This window comes from Heterodontus francisci, chromosome 10, assembly GCF_036365525.1.
Source record: "Heterodontus francisci isolate sHetFra1 chromosome 10, sHetFra1.hap1, whole genome shotgun sequence".
Lineage (NCBI taxonomy): Eukaryota > Metazoa > Chordata > Chondrichthyes > Heterodontiformes > Heterodontidae > Heterodontus > Heterodontus francisci.
Genome location: NC_090380.1, coordinates 15295845 through 15316180, shown reverse-complemented (window position 1 = coordinate 15316180; position 20336 = coordinate 15295845). Strand labels below are relative to the sequence as shown.

Sequence of the window (20336 nt, the reverse complement as noted above, 5' to 3'; positions counted from 1 at the left end):
CTGTTGCAGAACAGTGGTCTGCCTTTAAAGAAGAGATGGTTCGGGTACAGCTGAGGTACATTCCCGTGAAGGGGAAAGGTAGGGCACACAAAGCCAGAGCTCCCTGGATGACGAAAGCGTTGGAGAGCAAGATGAAGCAGAAAAAGGGTGCAGATGACAGATGTCAGGTTGATAATACAAGTGAGAACCAGGCTGAATATAGGAAGTTAGAGGGGAAATGAGACGTAAAGAGAGAGCAAGTATGAGAACAGACTGGTATCTGACATTCAAAGGAACCAAAAAGACCTCTTGGCATATAAATAATAAAAGGGTAGTAAGAGGAGGGGTGGGGCTGATTAGGGACCAAAACGAGGATCTACACATGCAGGCAGAGGGCATGGCTGAGGTACTAATTGAGTACTTTGCATCTGGCTTTACCAAGGAAGAAGATGCTGCCAAAGTCATAGTGAGAGAGATGTAGTGGTAATGTCACCGGAGTAGTAATCTAGAGCTCAGGCTAATGCTCTGGGGACATGGGTTTGAATCCCACCACAGCAGATGCTGAAATTTAAATTTAATTAATAAATCTGGAATTAAAAAGCTAGTTTAATGATGACCATGAAACCATTGTCGGTTGTTGTAAAAACCCATCTGGTTCACTAATGTCGTTTAGGGAAGGGAATCTGCTGTCCTTACCTGGTCTGGCCTACATGTGACTCCAGACCCACAGCAATGTGGTTGACTTGAAAAAAAAACGCCCTCTGAAATACAAACATACGAATTATGTTAATGAATAAAAAATGGCCTACCAAGCCACTCAGTTCACGGGAAATTAAGGGTGGGCAATAAATGCTGGCCTAACCAGCGACATCCACATCCCACAAACGAATAAAAAAAAAAGTTGAGATGCTGAATGGGGTAAAAATTGATAAAGCCAAGATATTAGAAAGGCTGGCTGTACTTAAAATTGTTCAGTCATGAGGACCAGATGGGATCCATCCAAGGATGCTGAGGGAAGTAAGGGAGGAAATTGCAGAGTTATTGGCCATAATTTTCCAACCTCCTTAAGTGGTGCCAGAGGACTGGAGAATTGCAAATGTTACACCCTTATCAAAAAAACAGTGCAAGGATAAACACAGCAACTACAGGCCAGTCAGTTAACCTGGGAGATGGAAAAGCTTTTAGATAGAATAATCTGGGACAAAATTAACAGGCACTTGGACAAATGTGGATTAATTAAGGAAAGCCAGCACTGATTTGTTAAAGGCAAATTGTGTTTAATTGACTTGCTTGGGGTTTTTGATGAGGTAACAGAGGGTTGATGAGGGTCATCTGCTTGATGTGGTGTATATGGATTTCCAAAAGGCATTTAATAAAGTGCCACATAACAGGCTTGCTAGCAAAGTTAAAGCCCATTGAATAAAAGCGACAGTAGTAGCATGGATTCGAAGCTGGCTGAGTGACAGGAAACAGAATAGTGGTGAACAGCTGTTTTTCGGACTGGAAGAAAGCATACAGTGGGGTTCACCAGTGATTGGAACTAGGCCCACTGCTTTTCTTGATATATATTATTGACTGAGACTTGAATGTACAAGGCACAATTTTAAAATTTGCAGATGACACAAAACTTGGAATATTGTGAACTGTAAGGAGGATAGTGATAAACTTCAAGAGGACTGGTGGAATAAGTGGACACGTTGCAGATGAAATTTAATGCATGCAAGGGTGAAGTGATTCATTTTGGTAGGAAAAATGAGAGGCAATATAAAATAAAGGGGGTGCAGGAACTGAGAGATCTGGGGTATATGTGCACAAATTATTGAAGGTAGCAGGGCAGATTGAGAAAATGGTTAAAAAGGCATGTGGGATCCTGGGCTTTATAAATAGAGGTATAGAGTACAAAACCTTTATAAAACACTGGTTAGGCCTCAACTAGAGTATTAGGTACTATTCTGGGCCCTGCGCTTTAGGAAGGATGTGAAGGTTTTAGAGAGGCTGCAGAAAAGATTCATGAGATGAGGGAGAAGCTGTTGGAGAAGAGAAGATTAAGAGACGATTTGATAGAGGTGTTTAAAATCATGAGGGGTCTGGACAGAGTAAATAGGGAGAAACTCCTCATTGGCAGAAGGGTCAAGAACCAGAGGACACAGATGTAAGGTGACTGGCAAAGGAACCTAAAGTGACTTGAGTAAAAACTTTAACACGAGTGGTTACGATCTGGAATGCACGGCCTGAGAGTGTGGTGGAGATTCAATCATGGCTTTCAAAAGGGAATTGAATAAGTACCTAAAGGGAATAAAATTGCAGGACTATAGGGAAAGGGTGGGGGGAGTAGGACTAGATAAATTGCTCTTGCAGAGAGCCAGCACAGGCTTGATGGGCCAAATGGCTTCCTTCTGTGCTGTAACCATTTTATGATCATTTAAATGTATTTTTTCTAGCCTGGATGTCTCTAGGTGGCTACTGACTCATTACTGCTGACAGAGTGGGACGGGGGTGGGGCGGGCACTGGTAGTCATAACAGGAAAATTCAAGGCAGAAATCAATACATTTTTGGATATCAAGGGAATTCAGGGATATGGGGATAGTGTGGGAAGATGGGGTTGATCAACCAGTTCAGCTATGATCTTATTGAATGACTCTGAAGGCTCGAGGGGCTGATTGGCCCGACCTCTCTATTTTTCATGTTATGTTCTTAAGTTCACTGAAGACTTCACAGCCAAGTCCCACTTTCTCCCACTTGCCCCACCCCCTCCACACACTCACACTCTCTCTCTTCCAAACTAGAGTTAGCTGATAGTTTTCCTCTGCTTATTGAGGGGTGCTGAAGTTTGTTTAACTGCATTAAACCTAACACTGGTTGCTTCAGCTAACTCAGCACATTAGGGCCAGTACTGAAATCCTCCCATGTGGCTAGTGTAAGTTGATTTATGTATTTCAGCACAAGGTAAGGGCTGAAGTTCATATTTCTGTTTGGAGTAGATTTTGAAATCACTCTCGTGCCCCATGTTCCAAGCCTCCCACAGGCATGAATGGAGGTACAGAACTCTTTGTCGCTGCACATTATTGAACTGTTGGTGGATTCCTGTTTTTATTTGTGTTCTCCATTTATTAGGAGGACTACATCATGCATCAGCGTGTATTTCAGGGGAGAGTGCTTATCGGTTCTTAAAATACGAAGGTGGAACCCACAGAGTTCAAAGGATTCCTGAAGTGGGCCTTTCATCGCGGATGCAACGCATCCATACTGGCACCATGACTGTCATCGTTCTACCCCAGATTGATGAGGTGAGTTAGCCCCTGGTACTATCCACACTAACATCATATTTTGACCCATATTGATGAGGTGTGATGAAAGGTATCTCTGAAATGAACTGGCAGCTAATGGCATTGAGCATCCACTGTCAGATCTCTGCCACTAGATGGTGTCTGCATAAAGTTTGCTATTTTCTGAGCCCCATAATTCAGACAGCTCCAGGGCATTCCCAGCCTTTCTGCTGGACAACTGTTTGGAACAACTGCTCACCATTTCCTTTTTCCCTTGCTTCAGTTCCCCCTTCTCATTTCTCTGTTTAAGTAAAGGATTTTTTGTGAAGCTTTCCTAGGTTAGGCTTCAAGGGCCCTCACTTCTACCTGTTATGACTCTCATCAGTATGTTTTCAATAAGAATGGAGGTCCCTTCCAGTCTGTGAAAGCCTGCTGATTACTGCCCTGTTTATATGTTTGGAGTATACCCCCCGCTTTTTGATGCAACTCGAGTCTCTTAGTTATTCCCAGCACCTGCCCTATCCTGTCCTGCAGGAGCCCAGGTATTAAAAATACAATCCAATCATGTACCTGCCCATCTGGTCTTCACCTAAGTGTTTTGCTGAAAGGAATTGTCTGATGGTTGAGCATGAATGATTTTAATAAATATCATTGTCTGCATGATCACCTTTATTGCATTTGATCAATTTTCTCTAATTGTGTTTATTTGATGGTGTGATTTCATCATACTGTTTCATGCTTTGGAATTCCATTTGCTGATTTTTTAATCTATAAATTTTCATCATCTTGATTTTTTAATGAGTGGATGCACTAGAAATCTTTAACTGTAATACATAGCACAGGGATCCATGTGACCAGTGGTGTTCCACAGGGATCCGTGTGACCAGTGGTGTTCCACAGGGATCCGTGCTGGAACCACTGTTGTTTGTGATATACATTAATGATTTGGAGGAAAGTATAGGTGGTCTGATCAGCAAATTTGCAGACGACACTAAGATTGGTGGAGTAGCAGATAGTGAAGGGGACTGTCAGAGAATACAGCAGAATATAGATAGATTGGAGAGTTGGGCAGAGAAATGGCAGATGGAGTTCAATCAGGGCAAATGCGAGGTGATGCATTTTGGAAGATCCAATTCAAGAGTGAACTATACAGTAAATGGAAAAGTCCTGGGGAAAATTGATGTCCAGAGAGATTTGGGTGTTCAGGTCCACTGTTCCCTGAAGGTGGCAACGCAGGTAAATAGAGTGGTCAAGAAGGCATACGGCATGCTTTCCTTCATCGGACGGGACATTGAGTACAAGAGTTGGCAGGTCATGTTACAGTTGTATAGGACTTTGGTTCGGCCACATTTGGAATACTGCGTACAGTTCTGGTCGCCACATTATCAAAAGGATGTGGATGCTTTGGAGAGGGTGCAGAGGAGGTTCACCAGGATGTTGCCTGGTATGGAGGGCGCTAGCTATGAAGAGAGGTTGAGTAGATTAGGATTATTTTCATTAGAAAGACGGAGGTTGAGGGGGGACCTGATTGAGGTGTACAAAATCATGAGAGGTATAGACAGGGTGGATAGCAAGAGGCTTTTTCCCAGAGTGGGGGTTTCAATTACTAGAGGACACGAGTTCAAAGTGAAAGGGGAAAAGTTTAGGGGGGATATGCGTGGAAAGTTCTTTACGCAGAGGGTGGTGGGCACCTGGAACGCATTGCCAGCGGAGGTGGTAGATGCGGGCACGATGGAGTCTTTTAAGATGTATCTAGACAGATACATGAATGGGCAGGAAGAAAAGAGATACAGAACCTTAGAAAATAGGCAGCATGTTTAGAGAGAGGATCTGGATCGGCGCAGGCTTGGAGGGCCGAAGGGCCTGTTCCTGTGCTGTAATTATCTTTGTTCTTTGTTCTAAATGGGTTTATCACCAAAGGGCATTTTAATAAGGGTCCAGCCCTCCATCTGTGAGTAAGCTGATTTTAAATCAATGAAAATGACTTTAGAAAAACTTTATTGAACCATTTACTCCATTCTCTGGTGTACATTAAACAGTTTCCAAGTAAATTAAATGTTGTTTGATATGTTTTTTATAAACATGCCCAGTCTTCTGGGTGGGGCTTGATTCAGCAAATTAAATCTTCAACCAGTGTAAAAGATCATGGAAAACTCACATGTTTAAAGTTCCCCAATTTTTCGCTCTGGTTCAACCAATTCCACCCAGATAGCACTAATATTACTGGCAAAACTGAAAGGAAACTTACCTTCATGTCTACCTACACTCTTGGCAACCTCTCCAGTTATCAATTCCTATACCCACATTTCTACTGCAACCTGTTTGTGTTAACTGGTCACACTGTAATTGTACCCTCATGCAATGCGGGCATTACACTAGCACTGGCAGGAGTGTGTCATTCGTAGCATGTCAAGTTTATTTGGAGTGATTTTATTACAGATGTGTCCAGCCAATATTTATCCCTCAACCAACAACACTAAACAGGTTATCTGGTCTTTGTCTCATTACTGTTTGTGGGACATTGCTGAGCACAAATAGACTGCTGCTTTTCCTGCATTGTAGCAGTGAGTACAGCTTGTATTTATACAGCACCTTTTAACACTGTAAAATGTCCCAGGGCGTTTCACATGATTGTTATGAAACAAACATTGACACCACTTCATTGGCCATGAAGTGCTGGATGTAAATGGCGCTACAAAAATACAAATTCTTTCCTTTCTGGGAATTTAACATGGAAATATAAAAATAAGTACACAGTGTATGATTTTAAAATGGTGACTCCGTTCTATCTGCCTGTCCTGGTCCAGTGATCTCTGCCCTCTAACCCTGCTTCACCTGAACACTGCACTTGGTCTCAACTCCCCTTTTTCAATGTTAAAGGAAGTTGGCTACTATATCACAAACAATATATCAACATCAGACTCTAGACATCTCCATTGTAAATGCTAAACAATCTTAATATGTTGGAGGCTTCTGTGTTGCAACTTAAAACTGGAAAGTGCATTCCAATCTACACAGGTCCCTAATCAGACAAAAGTCTGAGTGACTTCAGGCTGTCTTTACTTTTAGCAGTTAGTTTTGAGAACCTTAAAGGGATGGACCAGCTTAACCACATATGCCAGCTGAATACAGCATTGTGTATATGATATCGTGCCTGTATGATCCGATTCACTGTGAGCAACACTATGGTATGGTAGTTTCACTACTATCCCTCTCACTATTGTTAAAAATGGATGAATGCATGTACTTAATGTCCTTCACATTTCAGTCATCATAGGCTCTTTAATGCAAATTTTTGTTTATACTTTTAAAAAAGTATAAATTCAGTGATTTGCAATGTTCAGGGAACAGAATGTTCTGGTACCACAATATCTGCAGGCTGACCTCATCTCCTTTAAGATACTCCTTAAAATTCACCTCTTTGACCAAGCTTTTGGTCATCTGGCCTAATACCTCTATGTGGCTCAGTGTCTGCTTTTGTCTGATAATGCTTGGCATTTTACAATATTGAAGGTGCTATACAAATGCAAGTTGTTGTTGGAGTCACCTAATTTTTAGTTAATTTTAATAAGACTTATTTTCCTTAAAGAAACACACACCTACACTTTAGCAGCAACATACACTGTTTTATGTGATTCACTGGATGGCCTGTAGCATTGTCCATAGAGAGTCTGGATAAAGTCAGTTTCCCTCTGTGCTTTATAGTGATTCAGCTTCTGGAGCTCGTGAAACTCCACCTAGTGACAGAAGTGTGCATCAGCCAGCATGACTGTGACAGATAGGAGTTATCAGTTACAAAACTATCAGAGCACCTCCCTGACATTTAAACAGGCTGGATATGCCCAGATAAGGGCTGTGTAATCTCCACAGCAAATGTAACATATTACAGTTAGGGAGTGTTGCTTTTCATATAAAACAGCACATCCTGCATGGAGTTCTGGGCACTGCACCTCGGGAAGGATCTATCGGCCTTTTGGGGGAGGGGGGTGGGGGGGAATGCAGCCCAGATTCACCAGAATGATACTGAGGCTAAAAGGGTTACATTATGAGGACAGGTTGTGCAGACCAGGCTTCTATTCCCTTCAGTACAGAAGATGAGGAGGTAATCTAATTGAGGTGTTTCAAATGATCAAAGGATTTGATAGCTGGATAGAGAGAAGCTATTTCCTGTGGTGGGGAGTCCAGAACAAGGGTCATAACTTTAAAATTAGAGCTTGGCCGGTTAGGGATGAAGTCAGGAAGCACTTCTTCACAGAAGGAGTAATTGTAAGTCTGGAGCTTTCTCCCCCAAAATGCTGTTGAAAGTTTCAAAACTGAGATTGATAGAGTTTTGTTAGACAAGGGTATTAAGGAATATGAAATTGAGGTGAGTAGGTGGAGTTAAGATACAGATCGACTATGATCTAATTGAATAATGGAACAGGCTCAAGGGACTGAGTGACCAACTGCTTTTCCTATGTTCCTAACCCTCAAGGTTCTGAGCGGGGCTTTTTACTCGTATGAAGGGTAAATGCTGACATGGACTACTTGGGCTGAATGACCTGTTTCCATGTTGTAACTTCTATGTATTTCTAAGGAAATGAGAGTCAGATAAGCTCCAGTCTAAGTGGTTCCCAAAATTGTGAAGCTTGGATCTGAAGGAATACTTTTGTAGTTTTCCGTTCTCTTGCAGGTTTTTAATAATTTCTGCGCGTTTTCCGAATGTTTCCACTTCCAAATCAGGCAAGTAGAAGATAGCAGAAACTCTGTCAGTGACAGAATTTGTTTGCTTTCGTGCCTGTGTCCATTTTTGGGCATCACATTCTGCTAAGTGTAAAAATTCTTGCATAACACTGAGTGTGTTCCAGATAATTTAGTCATTGAATCTGAATGACTCGGCACTTCAAAACACGTTAGTGTTAAAAGTTAATTTTCAGCAGTACACTAACTAGGATTGCTACGGTTGACTTTGAAAACACAGTTAATACTCTGCTTTAATCTACTTCCTGTTTCAGGTAGATATTAAAGTAGATCTCAATGATTTGAGGATTGATACATTTCGAGCCAAAGGAGCAGGGGGACAGCACGTAAATACAACAGACAGCGCAGTGAGAATTGTCCATATTCCAACAAGTGAGTAGCTGTCTGCTTTTCCTGTAAAACTCTTTGGTTTTCCTGTGCAATAATATGCTGCCTACCCCAGGAACAAACAGCATGAATGTTACTGCCAGTGGTACCTTATACTTTTGGACCATTTTTCTACAAAGATTTGGAAACAAGTTAAATGAGTTTTTTTTTATTCTTTCATGGGATGTGAGCATTGCTGGCAAGGCCAGGGTTTGTTGCCCATCCATAATTGCCCTCGAGAAGATGGCCTTCTTGAACCGCTGCAGTTCATCTGGTGTAGGTACACCCACAGTGCTGTTGGAAGGGAGTTCCAGACTTTTGGTCCAGCAACAGTGAAGGCACAGCGATATATTTCCAAGTCAGGAAGGAGTGCAACATAGAAGGGATCTTGCAGTTGGTGATATTCCCATGTGTCTGCTGTTTGTTGTTCTTGGTCGAGGTCATGTATGTGGAAGGTGCTGCCAAAGAGTTGCTGCAGGTCATCTTGTAGATGGTATACATTGCTGTCTGTGCGCTGGTGGTGAAGGGAGTAAATGTTGAAGGGGTGCCGATTAAGCAGGCTTCTTTGTCCTAGATGGTGTTGGAGCTGCACCCATTGCAGGTGGAGAGTATTTCATCACACTCCTGACTTGTGCTTTGTAGATGGTGGACAGGCTTTGAGGAGTCAGGAAGTGAGTTACTTGCCGCAGAATTGCCAACCTCTGACCTGCTGTTGTAGCCACAGTCCATACATGCTGGTCCATTTATGTTTCTGGTCAATGGTAACCGCCAGGATGTTGATAGTGGGGGATTCAGTGATGGTAACGCTGTTGAACATTAAGGGGAAATGATTAGATTCTCTCCTGTTGAAGGTGGTCATTGTCTGGCACAAATGTTACTTGCCGCATCGGCCCAAGCCTAAATGTTGTCCAGGTCTTACTGCATGCGGGCACAGACTGCTTCGGTATCTGAGGAGTTGTGAATGGTACCGAACACTGCAATCATCAGTGAACATCTTCGCTTCTGACCTTATGATGGAGAGAAGTTCATTGATGAAGCAGCTGAAAATGGTTGAGCCTCGGACACTACCCTGAGGAACTCCTGCAGCAATGTCCTGGGCTGAGATGATTGGCCTGCAACAAACCCAACCATCTTCCTTTGTGCTAGGTATGATTCCAACCAGCAGAGAGTTTTCCTCGATTCCCATTGACTTCAATTTCACTATGGCTCCTTGATGCCATACTCAGTCAAATGCCACCTTGATGTCAAGGGCAGTCACTCACCTTGCCTCTAGAATTTAGCTCTTTTGTCCATAACATATTTAAGTTCAAGTGGATTCTAAGAAGTCTCCTTACAGTCAATGGGAGGACAGGTTTATATATTAATGGATCAGGCATTGAAGACATGTTAAAGCCAGACCAGCCAGTTTGTGGGATGTTACAATAAAACTCTGACAAGTGTCAATTGATTTGTTGGCCACAATATTTACAGGGAGGTGGGTGAAAATGGCCAAAGAACCCAGCAAGGCTGAGGAGGCAGAGATCCTGTTGAATTTAACAACAGGACCTCATTATCATTTTTATTTCCATTTCCAGCCGAGTGGGAAAATCAGTAGCAGGAGGCCACAGCCAGAGAACATTGGGGATGTTCTCCGGCATTCAGGGCTTGTAGGGTCGATGAGGGAAAAAGTCGACTGTAATGGTGGGTATCAGCTGTGATCGGCTGGAGGGAGCACAAGGCCATCAGGTCTGGGGCTGGGGGGAGGCAGAGAAAGCAGCTTCCTCGAGAGACTGAGGGAAGCACTCCTGCTCCTCCTGACTTGAACTACTGTAAAAACCACTTATCCTTTGGAGCCAGCAGCACCCACTCCCATTCACTGTTGGGTTTCCCGAGCCCTGGGAAACCTGTGCCTCAGCTGTAAAATTTAAATTGGTTGCTATTTAAATATATTGGAGTATCCTGTCAGGTCTGGATGCAGTGGGTTAGGAATACAGTCCCCATTTTTAACCCACCACCCCTCCTGACTGATGTCTGTGGGAGAGTGAGAGGGGAGGGGGGTGGTTTAATATCAAGGCTGTTAAGTCAGCATAGTTCACCCATTTTGAGAAGTAATTTATTGGGACCACTCCCCAAACCAGGGGAGAGGGAGATGGCTTAATGACAAAGTTACTGTTGAATCACTAAATGGGGAAGAGGACAATGAGAGACAGGCAATTAACCACCTAGGTTAGATTTGTTTACATCTGTTATCCTCCGTGCTCACTTGCAGTCTTTGAAATAAACTGACTTAATGATTCGCACCAAGTCTCATCTCACTAAAGTGGTTCAGTCTGTCTAGTGACAAATTGGAGACAGACACATGTGAAAAACTAGTCCAGTTCCAATTACAAGGGGATTCTAGCGTCTTCACCTGTGATTCGATATTAGGCAGTACAGGCACATTCCTGAATGTACACAGCTCAGATCACTTACAGGACTGATGGTGCCACTGAATCAGAGAGTATGTAAGGCAGACCTGATATTTATATAGTTGTGCTTTTTGTGATATTATCAGATCATTAATACAGACTAACCTTCCTAGGTTTAACAATAGAATGCCAACAGCACCGATCACAGTTAGAGAACAGAAAGCTGGCCATGCGCTTACTGAAAGCAAAACTGTACCAGCAGGTTGCAGAGAAAGAGCTGGAGCAAAGGCAGAGTACCCGGAAACTGCAGGTAACAGTTCATAACGAACAAAGTTTAATCTCACCTACTAAATCATCAGTGGAGGGCAGGTTTTGGATGGGGCCAGACTTCATCCTTTCCTGCACTCTGGCTCTTTGGATTCACCAGGATGCTGATTCCCTTCTCTGCTGTGCTGGTCCAAAGACCACATTAAGGAAGCGGCTCGAGGTACTGCTTCTATTTTGATCTTTGGCTCTGTTGTGAAGTCATGTTGATTGAGATATTTCAAAAATATTGCACAAAGTAGACACAAGGTCCCTCATACTGTGCACACTCTGAGCTTCAGCGTTTGCACAGATCTGGCAAAACTGTAGCCCCGAGGAGACTGTAAGCTGCAGGTTCAATTAAGATAATGTATGTTCAAATAATGGATAAATGAATAATCTTCACTTTTTCCTAGCATGTTTTAACATTCCAATTTATTTTCTAGTTCAAAACAATTGTTTTTACTAAATGCTGTAGATTTGAGCTGTAGTGAGATTTAATTTACCTTTTGTTTACAATAGGTTGGAACAAGATCACAGTCTGAAAGAATTCGAACCTATAACTTCACCCAGGACAGGGTTACAGATCACCGGATTAACTATATTGTGAGGGATATTAAGGTGAGGAATATATCAAGATGTATTAATGTATTTATAAATCTCTCAGGCTGAATGGATTTTAGTTACAAGAGTTCTAGTGCCTGCAACTGTATTAACAGTGAGCTTCTACTTTGTTTGCAGACTAAGTGTAGTCTATTTTGGTTGAGATCCACAAATCATTATAATGAATTACAAATAGCAGCATTTTATCACATTGGGTTATCAGCCCAGTTTTCAGTTATCAGCAAAACATTTTATGCAGCCCACATCTTGTCTTTGGCTTACACTTCTATTCTGTTCTAGGAGTTTCTGTGTGGTGGGAGACAGCTGGATGAACTGATTAATAAGCTTCTAGAGTCAGCGGAAAAGGAAGCTCTCCTGGAACTTATAGAAACAAGTAATAAAGGAACTACAGAAGGGAGTTAAAACTAAAAGTCAGCAAGTGAAGTATTATTCAAAACAAAACACAAACTGATTATAGATTTTTTCCGAAACCAGTCACTTCACATTAAGATTCAAATACTGGATAGTGGGGAGTTGTAAAATTTCCTTAGAAATATTCAAAAGTGTATAATTTTAATGCTTATAAAGGAGCTAATCATGTGCTAATCATTTGACATAAAATCGGTCTAATTTGATTTTTTTAAAAGATGTGTCTGCTCATCTTTACTGAAAATTTAGTCTGGTGGGGGTGTTGCTGTGAATTATGCTCATCAAGGAACTAGAAATAGTTCAATATAGCCTGCTTGCTTTCCTGAACAGCTGAATTAAGGAAAGCTGCTTGTTAACATGCAGTCACTTTGGAGTTCTACACTAGTGGGCATAGCCCAGCCCAGATGCCAGTGTTGTGCTGGATGTGAGCTGTAAGTGAGACTGCTATGCACTGACAGAGTTTCTCATCGTCGGGGCTGGTTTACAAGATGTCTCAGATCAACATAGAGCTGAAAGCTCAATTGGTTAAGCAAAATCTCGATGGATATGTTTGTCAGGTTTAGAGTGTTGCTTTTTAAAATATCTGAGCGAGTATAAAAATTGTATAAAAGTGCTGTATATTTGTAATATAGCCTTATTACCCAAGTTGTACAGTCTAATTGTGTTCATTCTTCCACTGTCGAAGACTAGAACATGTCAATTCAGTGAGCTAATTGCAGTAAGAGGTTATCTGTTCAACCCCAGAGATGCTACATTACTAGATCATCTTAGGGAACGAGGATGACTTTCTTGCATTCCAGAGTTGTGGGTCTTTTAAGGGGTGGAAGTTGCCTGTGCGTAGGTTCTTTTAACATGGGGTGGGGGGGGGGGTGCACGTTGCACACCAACTACCACATGGTCGGAGCGAAGCAAGGTATTTGTCCAATGGCAGGGATGGCTGAGGCGATTGGAGACCAGGCTCTGCTACACGGATGGGGACTAATACATACGCATGTCCAGCTGGTGAGCCTGGATGCAGGCAGTGTGGATCTGCATCAGGGTGTTCTTGAAGGGGTAGCTGAAAGCCTGCTCCAAGGGCTCCCTGGGAACCCTCATGGAGCATTACTAGATAGTGTATAAAAGGTCATGGGTAAGAGTGGCTTATGGTACAGAGCATGGGAGAAATATCTGCTGCAGTCCTTACAATCATAAACAGAAAAGTGTTCAGAAATTATGCAAAACTTACCTGGGAGGCGGAGAGGCACACCAGTCAGCTGCTTGGAATCGGCACACTCTGGGTTTGAAGGAAGAGTGAAAATAAAAAGAGCAAACAGTGACATCATAGCAGTCATTAAGTTGATTTGTCAGTGAGTATCTACTGTAAAGGTCTGTGTGCAAATAGCTAGATTAATTCATTATTTTTTAGGAAAGGTGTGTAAATAAGTGGAATATAGAAAAACCTAAAAGCTGGTGAGTCTGCTGCTGTTTTAGTTTAAGCAGTGAGGTTTATTGTATTACCAAGGTTTAAATTAGTTCAGTAAGTGTTGCTGAGGTGGGGCATTAATGAAAGAAAATAATTAAAATGCATTAAGGGTAGCAGGGCAAGTGAGGTGTTGCACCTACAGTATGTGGGAGCTGGTAGACACCAGTGTGATCCACGGCAACTACGTCTGCAGCTTGAGGAGCTTCGGCTCAGTCAGCAAGACACTGCAATGCATCAGGAAGGGGAAAAAGTTACCACGACACTTTGTTCCAGAAGGCTGTCACATCCCATAGAACAGGATCATCTGATTTGGTCAGTGACAGGAGGGTGTGACTGTGAGTGAGGCAGGTAAGAGGATCAAGAAGGCAGGTGGAGGTGCCTCAGCCCTTGAAATTGTCCAAAAGATTTGAGGTTCTGTCAGCTTGTATGGATGAGAATGAGGGCTGCAGGGTGGATGAGCAAATTGACCATGGGACCATGGTACAGGAAGCCATTCAAGCAAGGGGAGTAAACAGAAATGTAGTGGTAGTAGTATAGTCAGAGGGATAGGCCACAGTTGTTTGCCACCAAAGGAGAGAATCCAGAAGTCTGTGTTGCCTACCCGGTGCCAGGCTTTGTGACATCTGTTCTGGGCTGGAGAGGAACTTGCAGTGGGAGGGGGAGGATCCAGTTGTTGTGGTTCACATGGGTAACAATGACATAGATAGAACTAGGAAAATGGTTCGGCGTAGGGAATATGAACAGCTAGGGGCTAAGTTAAAAAGCAGAACCTCAAAGGTAATAATCTCCAGATATTACCTCAGCCAAGAGCAAATCGGTGTAGGGTAAATAAGATTAGTGTTAATGAGTGGTTCAAAGATTGGTGTGGGAAAAATGTTATTTCGATTCATGGGGCACTGGCAGCAATACTGGGGAAAGTGGGAGCTGTACCTTTGGGACAGTGTTCATCTGAACCGTGCTGGGACCAGTGTTCTGATGAGTCGTATAACTAGGGCGATAGGGCTTTAAACTGGGGTGAGGGATCAAGTGAGAGAAAATATGATAAAAGAGAGAGGACAGGGTAAGAGAACAAGGTAGCAATAAGGGAAATAATCAGGATGGCAGGAAGGGGCAGAATGTACAAAATTAAGAATGTGCAAGCAGCTAAAGCAAGAGGTTGCATAAATAGTAAAAATACATAATTAAAGGCTCTGTGTTTGAATGTGTAGCATTCATAACAAAAATGAATTGGATAGCTCAAATAGAAATAAATACATATTATCTGATAGCCATTACAGAGATATGGCTGCAAGATGACAAAGGCTGGGACCTGAATATTTAAGGGTACATGACATTTCAGAAGGACAGGAAACTAGGAAAAGGTGGACGGGTAGCTCTGTTAATTAAGGATAGCATTAGTACAATAAAGAGGTAACTGTAGTTCTAAAAATCAAAATGTAGAATCAGTTTGGGTAGAGATAAATAGTAAAGATAGGAAGTCACTTGCTCCCCCAACAGTAACCACACTGTATGATAGGCTATACAGGAATAATGGGGGCTTGAGAAAGGTACGTCAATAATCACGAGTGATTTTAATCTACAGATAGATTGGACGAATCGGATTGGCAAAGGTGCCTGGAAGATGAGTTCATGGAGTGTTTTCAGGACAGTTTCTTAGAGCATTCTAGATCTGGTAATGTGTAATGATACAGGATTAATTGATGACCTCATAGTAAAGGTGCTTTTAGGTAGCAGTGATCACAGCATGACTGAATTTCGCATATAGTTTGAGGGTGAGAAGAGTGGATCTAAGACGAGTGTTTTAAACTTACATAAGGGAAATTATGAGGGTTTGAAGACAGAGCTGGCTAAAGTAAACTGGGAAATTAGGTTAAGGGATAGGTCAGTAGAAATGCAGTGGCAGACATTTAAGGAGATTTTTCATACTCAGCACCCAACACTCAGCAAAGATATATTCCAGTGAGAAAGACTTTAGGTAAGGCCGCACCATCCGTGGCTAGCTAAGGAAGTTAAAGATGGTATCAAATTGAAAGAAAAAGAATACAATTCAGCAGAGTAGTGGCAGGTCAGAAGATTGGACAGAATATAAAAAAACAGCAAAGAATAATGAGAGAGAAATTAGAGAATATGAGAGAAAGCTAGCTAGAACTATAAAAATAGCTAGTTCCTACATGTATTTAAAAAAGGAAAAGAGTAATTAAAGTGAGTGTTGGTCCTCTAGAGTGTGTCCAGGAGTTAACAATGGAAAATAAGGAAATGGCTGCGGAATTGAGCAGATTTTTTGCATCTGTCTTCAATGTAGATGATACAAATAGCATCCCAGAAATAATTGGGAATCAAGAGTTGAAAGGGAGGGAGGAACTTAAAATAATTACCACCACCAGGAAAATTATTAGAACTAAAAGCTGACAAGTCCCCAGGTCCTGATGAACTTCATCTTAGGGTCTTAAAAGAAGTGGTGCTGAGATGGTAGATGTGTTGATTTTAATTTTCCTAGATTCTGAAAGGTCCCATCAGATTGGAAAATGGCGAATGTAACTCTGCTATTCAAGAAAGGAGGAAGACAAAGCAGGAAACTACAGTTAGCTTAACATGTGTCATAGGGAAAATGCTGTAATTGATTATTGAGGTTAGAACAGGTCATTTAGAAAATCTCAATGCAATTAGGCAGTCAACATGGTTTTGTGAAAGGGAAATAGTGTTTGACTAATTTAGTAGAGTTTTTTCAGGAAGTAACAAACAATATGGATGTGGTGTACTTGGATTTCTGGAATGCATTTGACAAGGTTCCACATCAAACGTTACTAAACAAAATAAGAGCCCATGGTATAAGGGGTAACATATTAGCATGGATAGAGGATTGGTTAGCTAACCGGAAACAGAGGGGTCGTTTTCAGGTTGGCAAACTAACTAGTGGAGTGCCACAGGGTTCATGCTGGGGTCTCAACTATTTACGCTCTATCAATGACTTGGATGAAGGGACAAAATGTATGGTTGGTACATTTGCTGATAGTACAAAGATATTCCGGCAATAGTACTGAAGACCTGTGCTCCAGAACTTGCCGCGCCCCGAGCCAAGCTGTTCCAGTACAGCTACAACACTGGCACCTACCTGGCAATGTTGAAAATTGCCCAGGTATGTCCTGAACACACAAAGCAGGACAAGTCCAACCCAGCCAGTCATCGCCCCGTCAGTCTACTCTCCATCAATAAAGTGATGGAAGGTGTCATCAACAGTGCTATCAAGCAGCACTTGCTTAGCAATAACCTGCTCAGTGACACTCAGTTTGGGTTCCGCCAGGGCCATGCAGCTCCTGACCTCTTCACAGCCTAGATTCAAACATGGACAAAAGAGCTGAACTCAAGAGGGGAGGTGAGAGTGACTGCCCTTGATATCGAGGCAACATTTGACAGAGTATGGCATCAAGGAGCCCTAGGAAAACAGGAGTCAATGGGAATCAGGGGGGAAATTCTCCACTGGTTGGAGTCATACCTAATGCAAAGGAAGATGGTTGTGGTTGTTGGAGATCAATCATCTGAGTTCCAGGACGTCACTGCAGGAGTTCCTCAGGGTAGTGTCCTAGGCCCAACCATCTTCAGCTGCTTCATCAATGACCTTCCTTCAATCATAAGGTCAGAAGTGGGGATGTTTGATGATGACTGCACAATGTTCAGTACTATTTGTGACGACTCAGATACTGAAGCAGTCCGTGTAGAAATGCAGCAAGACCTGGACAATATCCAGGCTTGAGCCGATAAGTGGCAAGTAACATTCGCGCCACACAAGTGCCAGGCAATGACCATCTCTAACAAGAGAGAATCTTACCATCTCCCCTTGACATTCAATGGTATTACCATCGCTGAATCCCCCATATCAACATCCCAGGGGCTACCATTGAACAGAAACTGAACTGGAGTAGCCATGCAAATACCGTGGCTACAAGAGCAGGTTAGAGGCTAGGAATCCTGCAGCGAGTAACTCATGTCCTGATGCCCCAAAGCTTATCCACCATCTACAAGGTGCAAGTCAGGAGTATGATGGAATACTCTCCACTTTCCTGGATGGGTGCAGCTCCAGCGACACTCAAGAAGCTTGACACCATCCAGGACAAAGCAGCCCACTTGATTGGCACCCCATCCACAAACATTCACTCCCTCCACCACCGGCACACAGTGGCAGCAGTGTATACCATCTACAAGATGCAATGCAGCAAGGCTCCTTAGACAGCACCTTCCAAACCCGTGACCTCTATCAACTAGGAGAACAAGGGCAGCAAATGCATAGGAACACCGCCACTGCATGTTTCCCTCCAAGTCACACACCATCCTGACTTGGAACTATATCGCCGTTCCTTCACTGTCGCTGGGTCAAAATCCTGGAACTCCCTTCCTAACAGCACTGTGGGTGTACCTACCCCACGTGGACTGCAGCAGTTCAAGAAGGCAGCTCACCCCCACCTTCTCAACAGCAATTTGGGATGGGCAATAAATGCTGGCCTAGACAGCGACACCCACATCCCATGAATGAATAAAAAAGGTAGGAGAGTAAGTTGTGAAGAGGACACAAGGAGTCTGGAAAGGGATATAGATAGTTAAATGAGTGGGTAAAGATTTGGCAGATGGAGTATAATGCGGGAAATAGTGAACTTGTCCACTTTGGCTGGAAGAATAGAAAAGCAACATATTTAAACAGAGACTGCAGAACTCAGATGCAGAGGGATTTGGGTGTTCTAATATGTGAAACAAAGTTAGTATGCGGGTACAGCAAGTGTTTAAGAAGCAAATGCAATGTGCTCATTTATTGCAAGGCGAATAGCATATAAAATAGAGATGTTTTGCTCCAGTTGTACAGGGCATTGGTGAGACCACATCTAGAGTATGGTGTTCAATTTTGGTCTCCTTAAAGGATAGAATTGCATTGGAAGGTCAGGGAAGGTTCACTGACTGATTCCTGGGATGAGGGGGTTCTGAGGAAAGGTTGGACAGGTTGGGTCTGTATTCATTGGAGTTTAGAAGGATGATCTTATTGAAATATAAAAGATCTGAGGGGATTCGACAGGGTGGATGTTGAAAGAATGCTTCCCCTTATGGGAGAGACTAAAACTAGGGGGCACACTTTAAAAATAAGCAGTCCCCCATTTAAGACAGAAGATAAATTTTTTTTTGAGGGTCATGTATCTGTGGAATTCTCTTACCCAGAGAGCGTTGAAGGCAGGGTCACAATGTTTTTAAGACGGGGTAGACAGATTCTTGACAAACAAGGGAGTCAGGATATTGGGGGTTGGCAGGAAGGTTGAGTTCTCAAAACATATCAGCCATTATCTTATAGAATGACGGAGCAGGCTCGAGGGGCTAAATGGCCTACTCCTGTTCTGAGCTCCTATGTTCATAAGTAGTGTAGCATGAATGAGATCATTTAATACTACTTAAAGTAATCAATGTCCATTCTGTAAACAACCTTTCCAATCCAAGCCTATGCAAAGTTTTCTGCAATTAATGTTTTCATTTTTTTTGAACAGGTGCTAGTTGTACTGTGATACAGGGGCTGAGTTTCCACCAACATGGTTGTAATCTTCAGTAAAACCATTATACCAGACTAAGCACAAACAATGAATCCAGTCTCATGACTTCAGGTTGGAATGTGATTTTTTTTCAGTGATAGAATTGCACTGTCTTCGCCATCCATTCAGATAGAACTGAGATTTGTACTTCTCATCCCCTGTTGCATTTAGGGGTCTGGTAATAACTCAGCTAGTTAGAAGTGTAGTTACTCAGTTCTTCAGATGCAATCTGGTCAAACAGCCCTTTGGCCACTGAAAGGGCTAACGTGCTGCTTTTCTCCACAAGAGTTGGTGTAAAGGATCTGCACAATATATGCCACAAATTGGCTCTCCCTACCTCATTTCTAGTGCTTTGAGGCAGAGCTTCAATCTGATGCAGAAGATCTAGTATCAATCACCAGTCGACTCTCAAATCATCATCAATGGTGCTATCAAGCAGCACTTACTCCCCAATAACCTGCTCACCAATGCCCAGTTTGGGTTCACCAGGGCCACTCTGCACCAGACCTCAGTACAGCCTTGGTCCAAACACGGACAACAAAAAAACTAAATTCTGGGGTCAGTTGAGTGACTCTGCCCTTGGCACCAAGAAGCTCTAGTCAATGGAACATAGGATCAAGAGTAGGCCATTCAGCCCATCGAGCCTGCCCCACCATTCAATATGATCATGGCTGATCATCCACTTCAATGCCTTTTTCCCACACTGTCCCCATATCCCCTGATGTCTTTGGTATTTGGAAGTCTGTCAATCTCTGCTTTAAACATACTCAATGACTGAGCTTCCACAGCCCTCTGGGGTACAGAATTCCAAAGATTCACAACCCTCTGAGTAAAGAAATTTCTCATCTGTCCTAAAATGGCTTCCACCCTATTTTGAAATTGTGTCCCCTGGTTCTAGACTCCCCAACCAGGGGAAACATTTTAGCTGCACCTACCCTGTCTATCACTTTAAGTATTTTGTAGGTTTCAATGAGATCACCTCTCTTCAAAACTCTGGAGAATACAGGCCCAGTTTCCCCAATCTCTCTTCATAGGACTGTCCCACCATCCCGGGAACAAGTCTGGTCAATCTTAGTTGCACTCCCTCTATGGCAATAAAATCCTTCCCAAGGTAAAGGGACCAAAACTGTACACAGTACTCCAGATGCAGTCTAACCAAGGTTCTATAGAATTTAAGCAAGACTTCACTACTCCTGTACTCAAATCCTCTTGTAATAAAGACTAACATACCATTAGCCT

At 42.7% G+C, this 20336-nt stretch overlaps 1 protein-coding gene across 3 annotated transcripts in view; it reads left to right on the top strand.

The window, feature by feature from the left end:
* mtrf1 (mitochondrial translational release factor 1) overlaps positions 1–12869 on the top strand; it is a 33844-nt gene extending 20975 nt beyond the window's left edge. For all 3 annotated transcript variants that reach the window (XM_068040137.1, XM_068040135.1, XM_068040136.1), the window contains exons 6-10: positions 3095–3267; positions 8241–8358; positions 10913–11049; positions 11565–11663; positions 11946–12869. In XM_068040137.1, the coding sequence (XP_067896238.1) occupies positions 3095–3267; positions 8241–8358; positions 10913–11049; positions 11565–11663; positions 11946–12068 (650 nt within the window). In that variant the 3' untranslated portion in view covers positions 12069–12869. The remainder of the gene's footprint in view (positions 1–3094; positions 3268–8240; positions 8359–10912; positions 11050–11564; positions 11664–11945) is intronic.
* The last annotated feature ends 7467 nt before the right edge of the window (positions 12870–20336 follow it).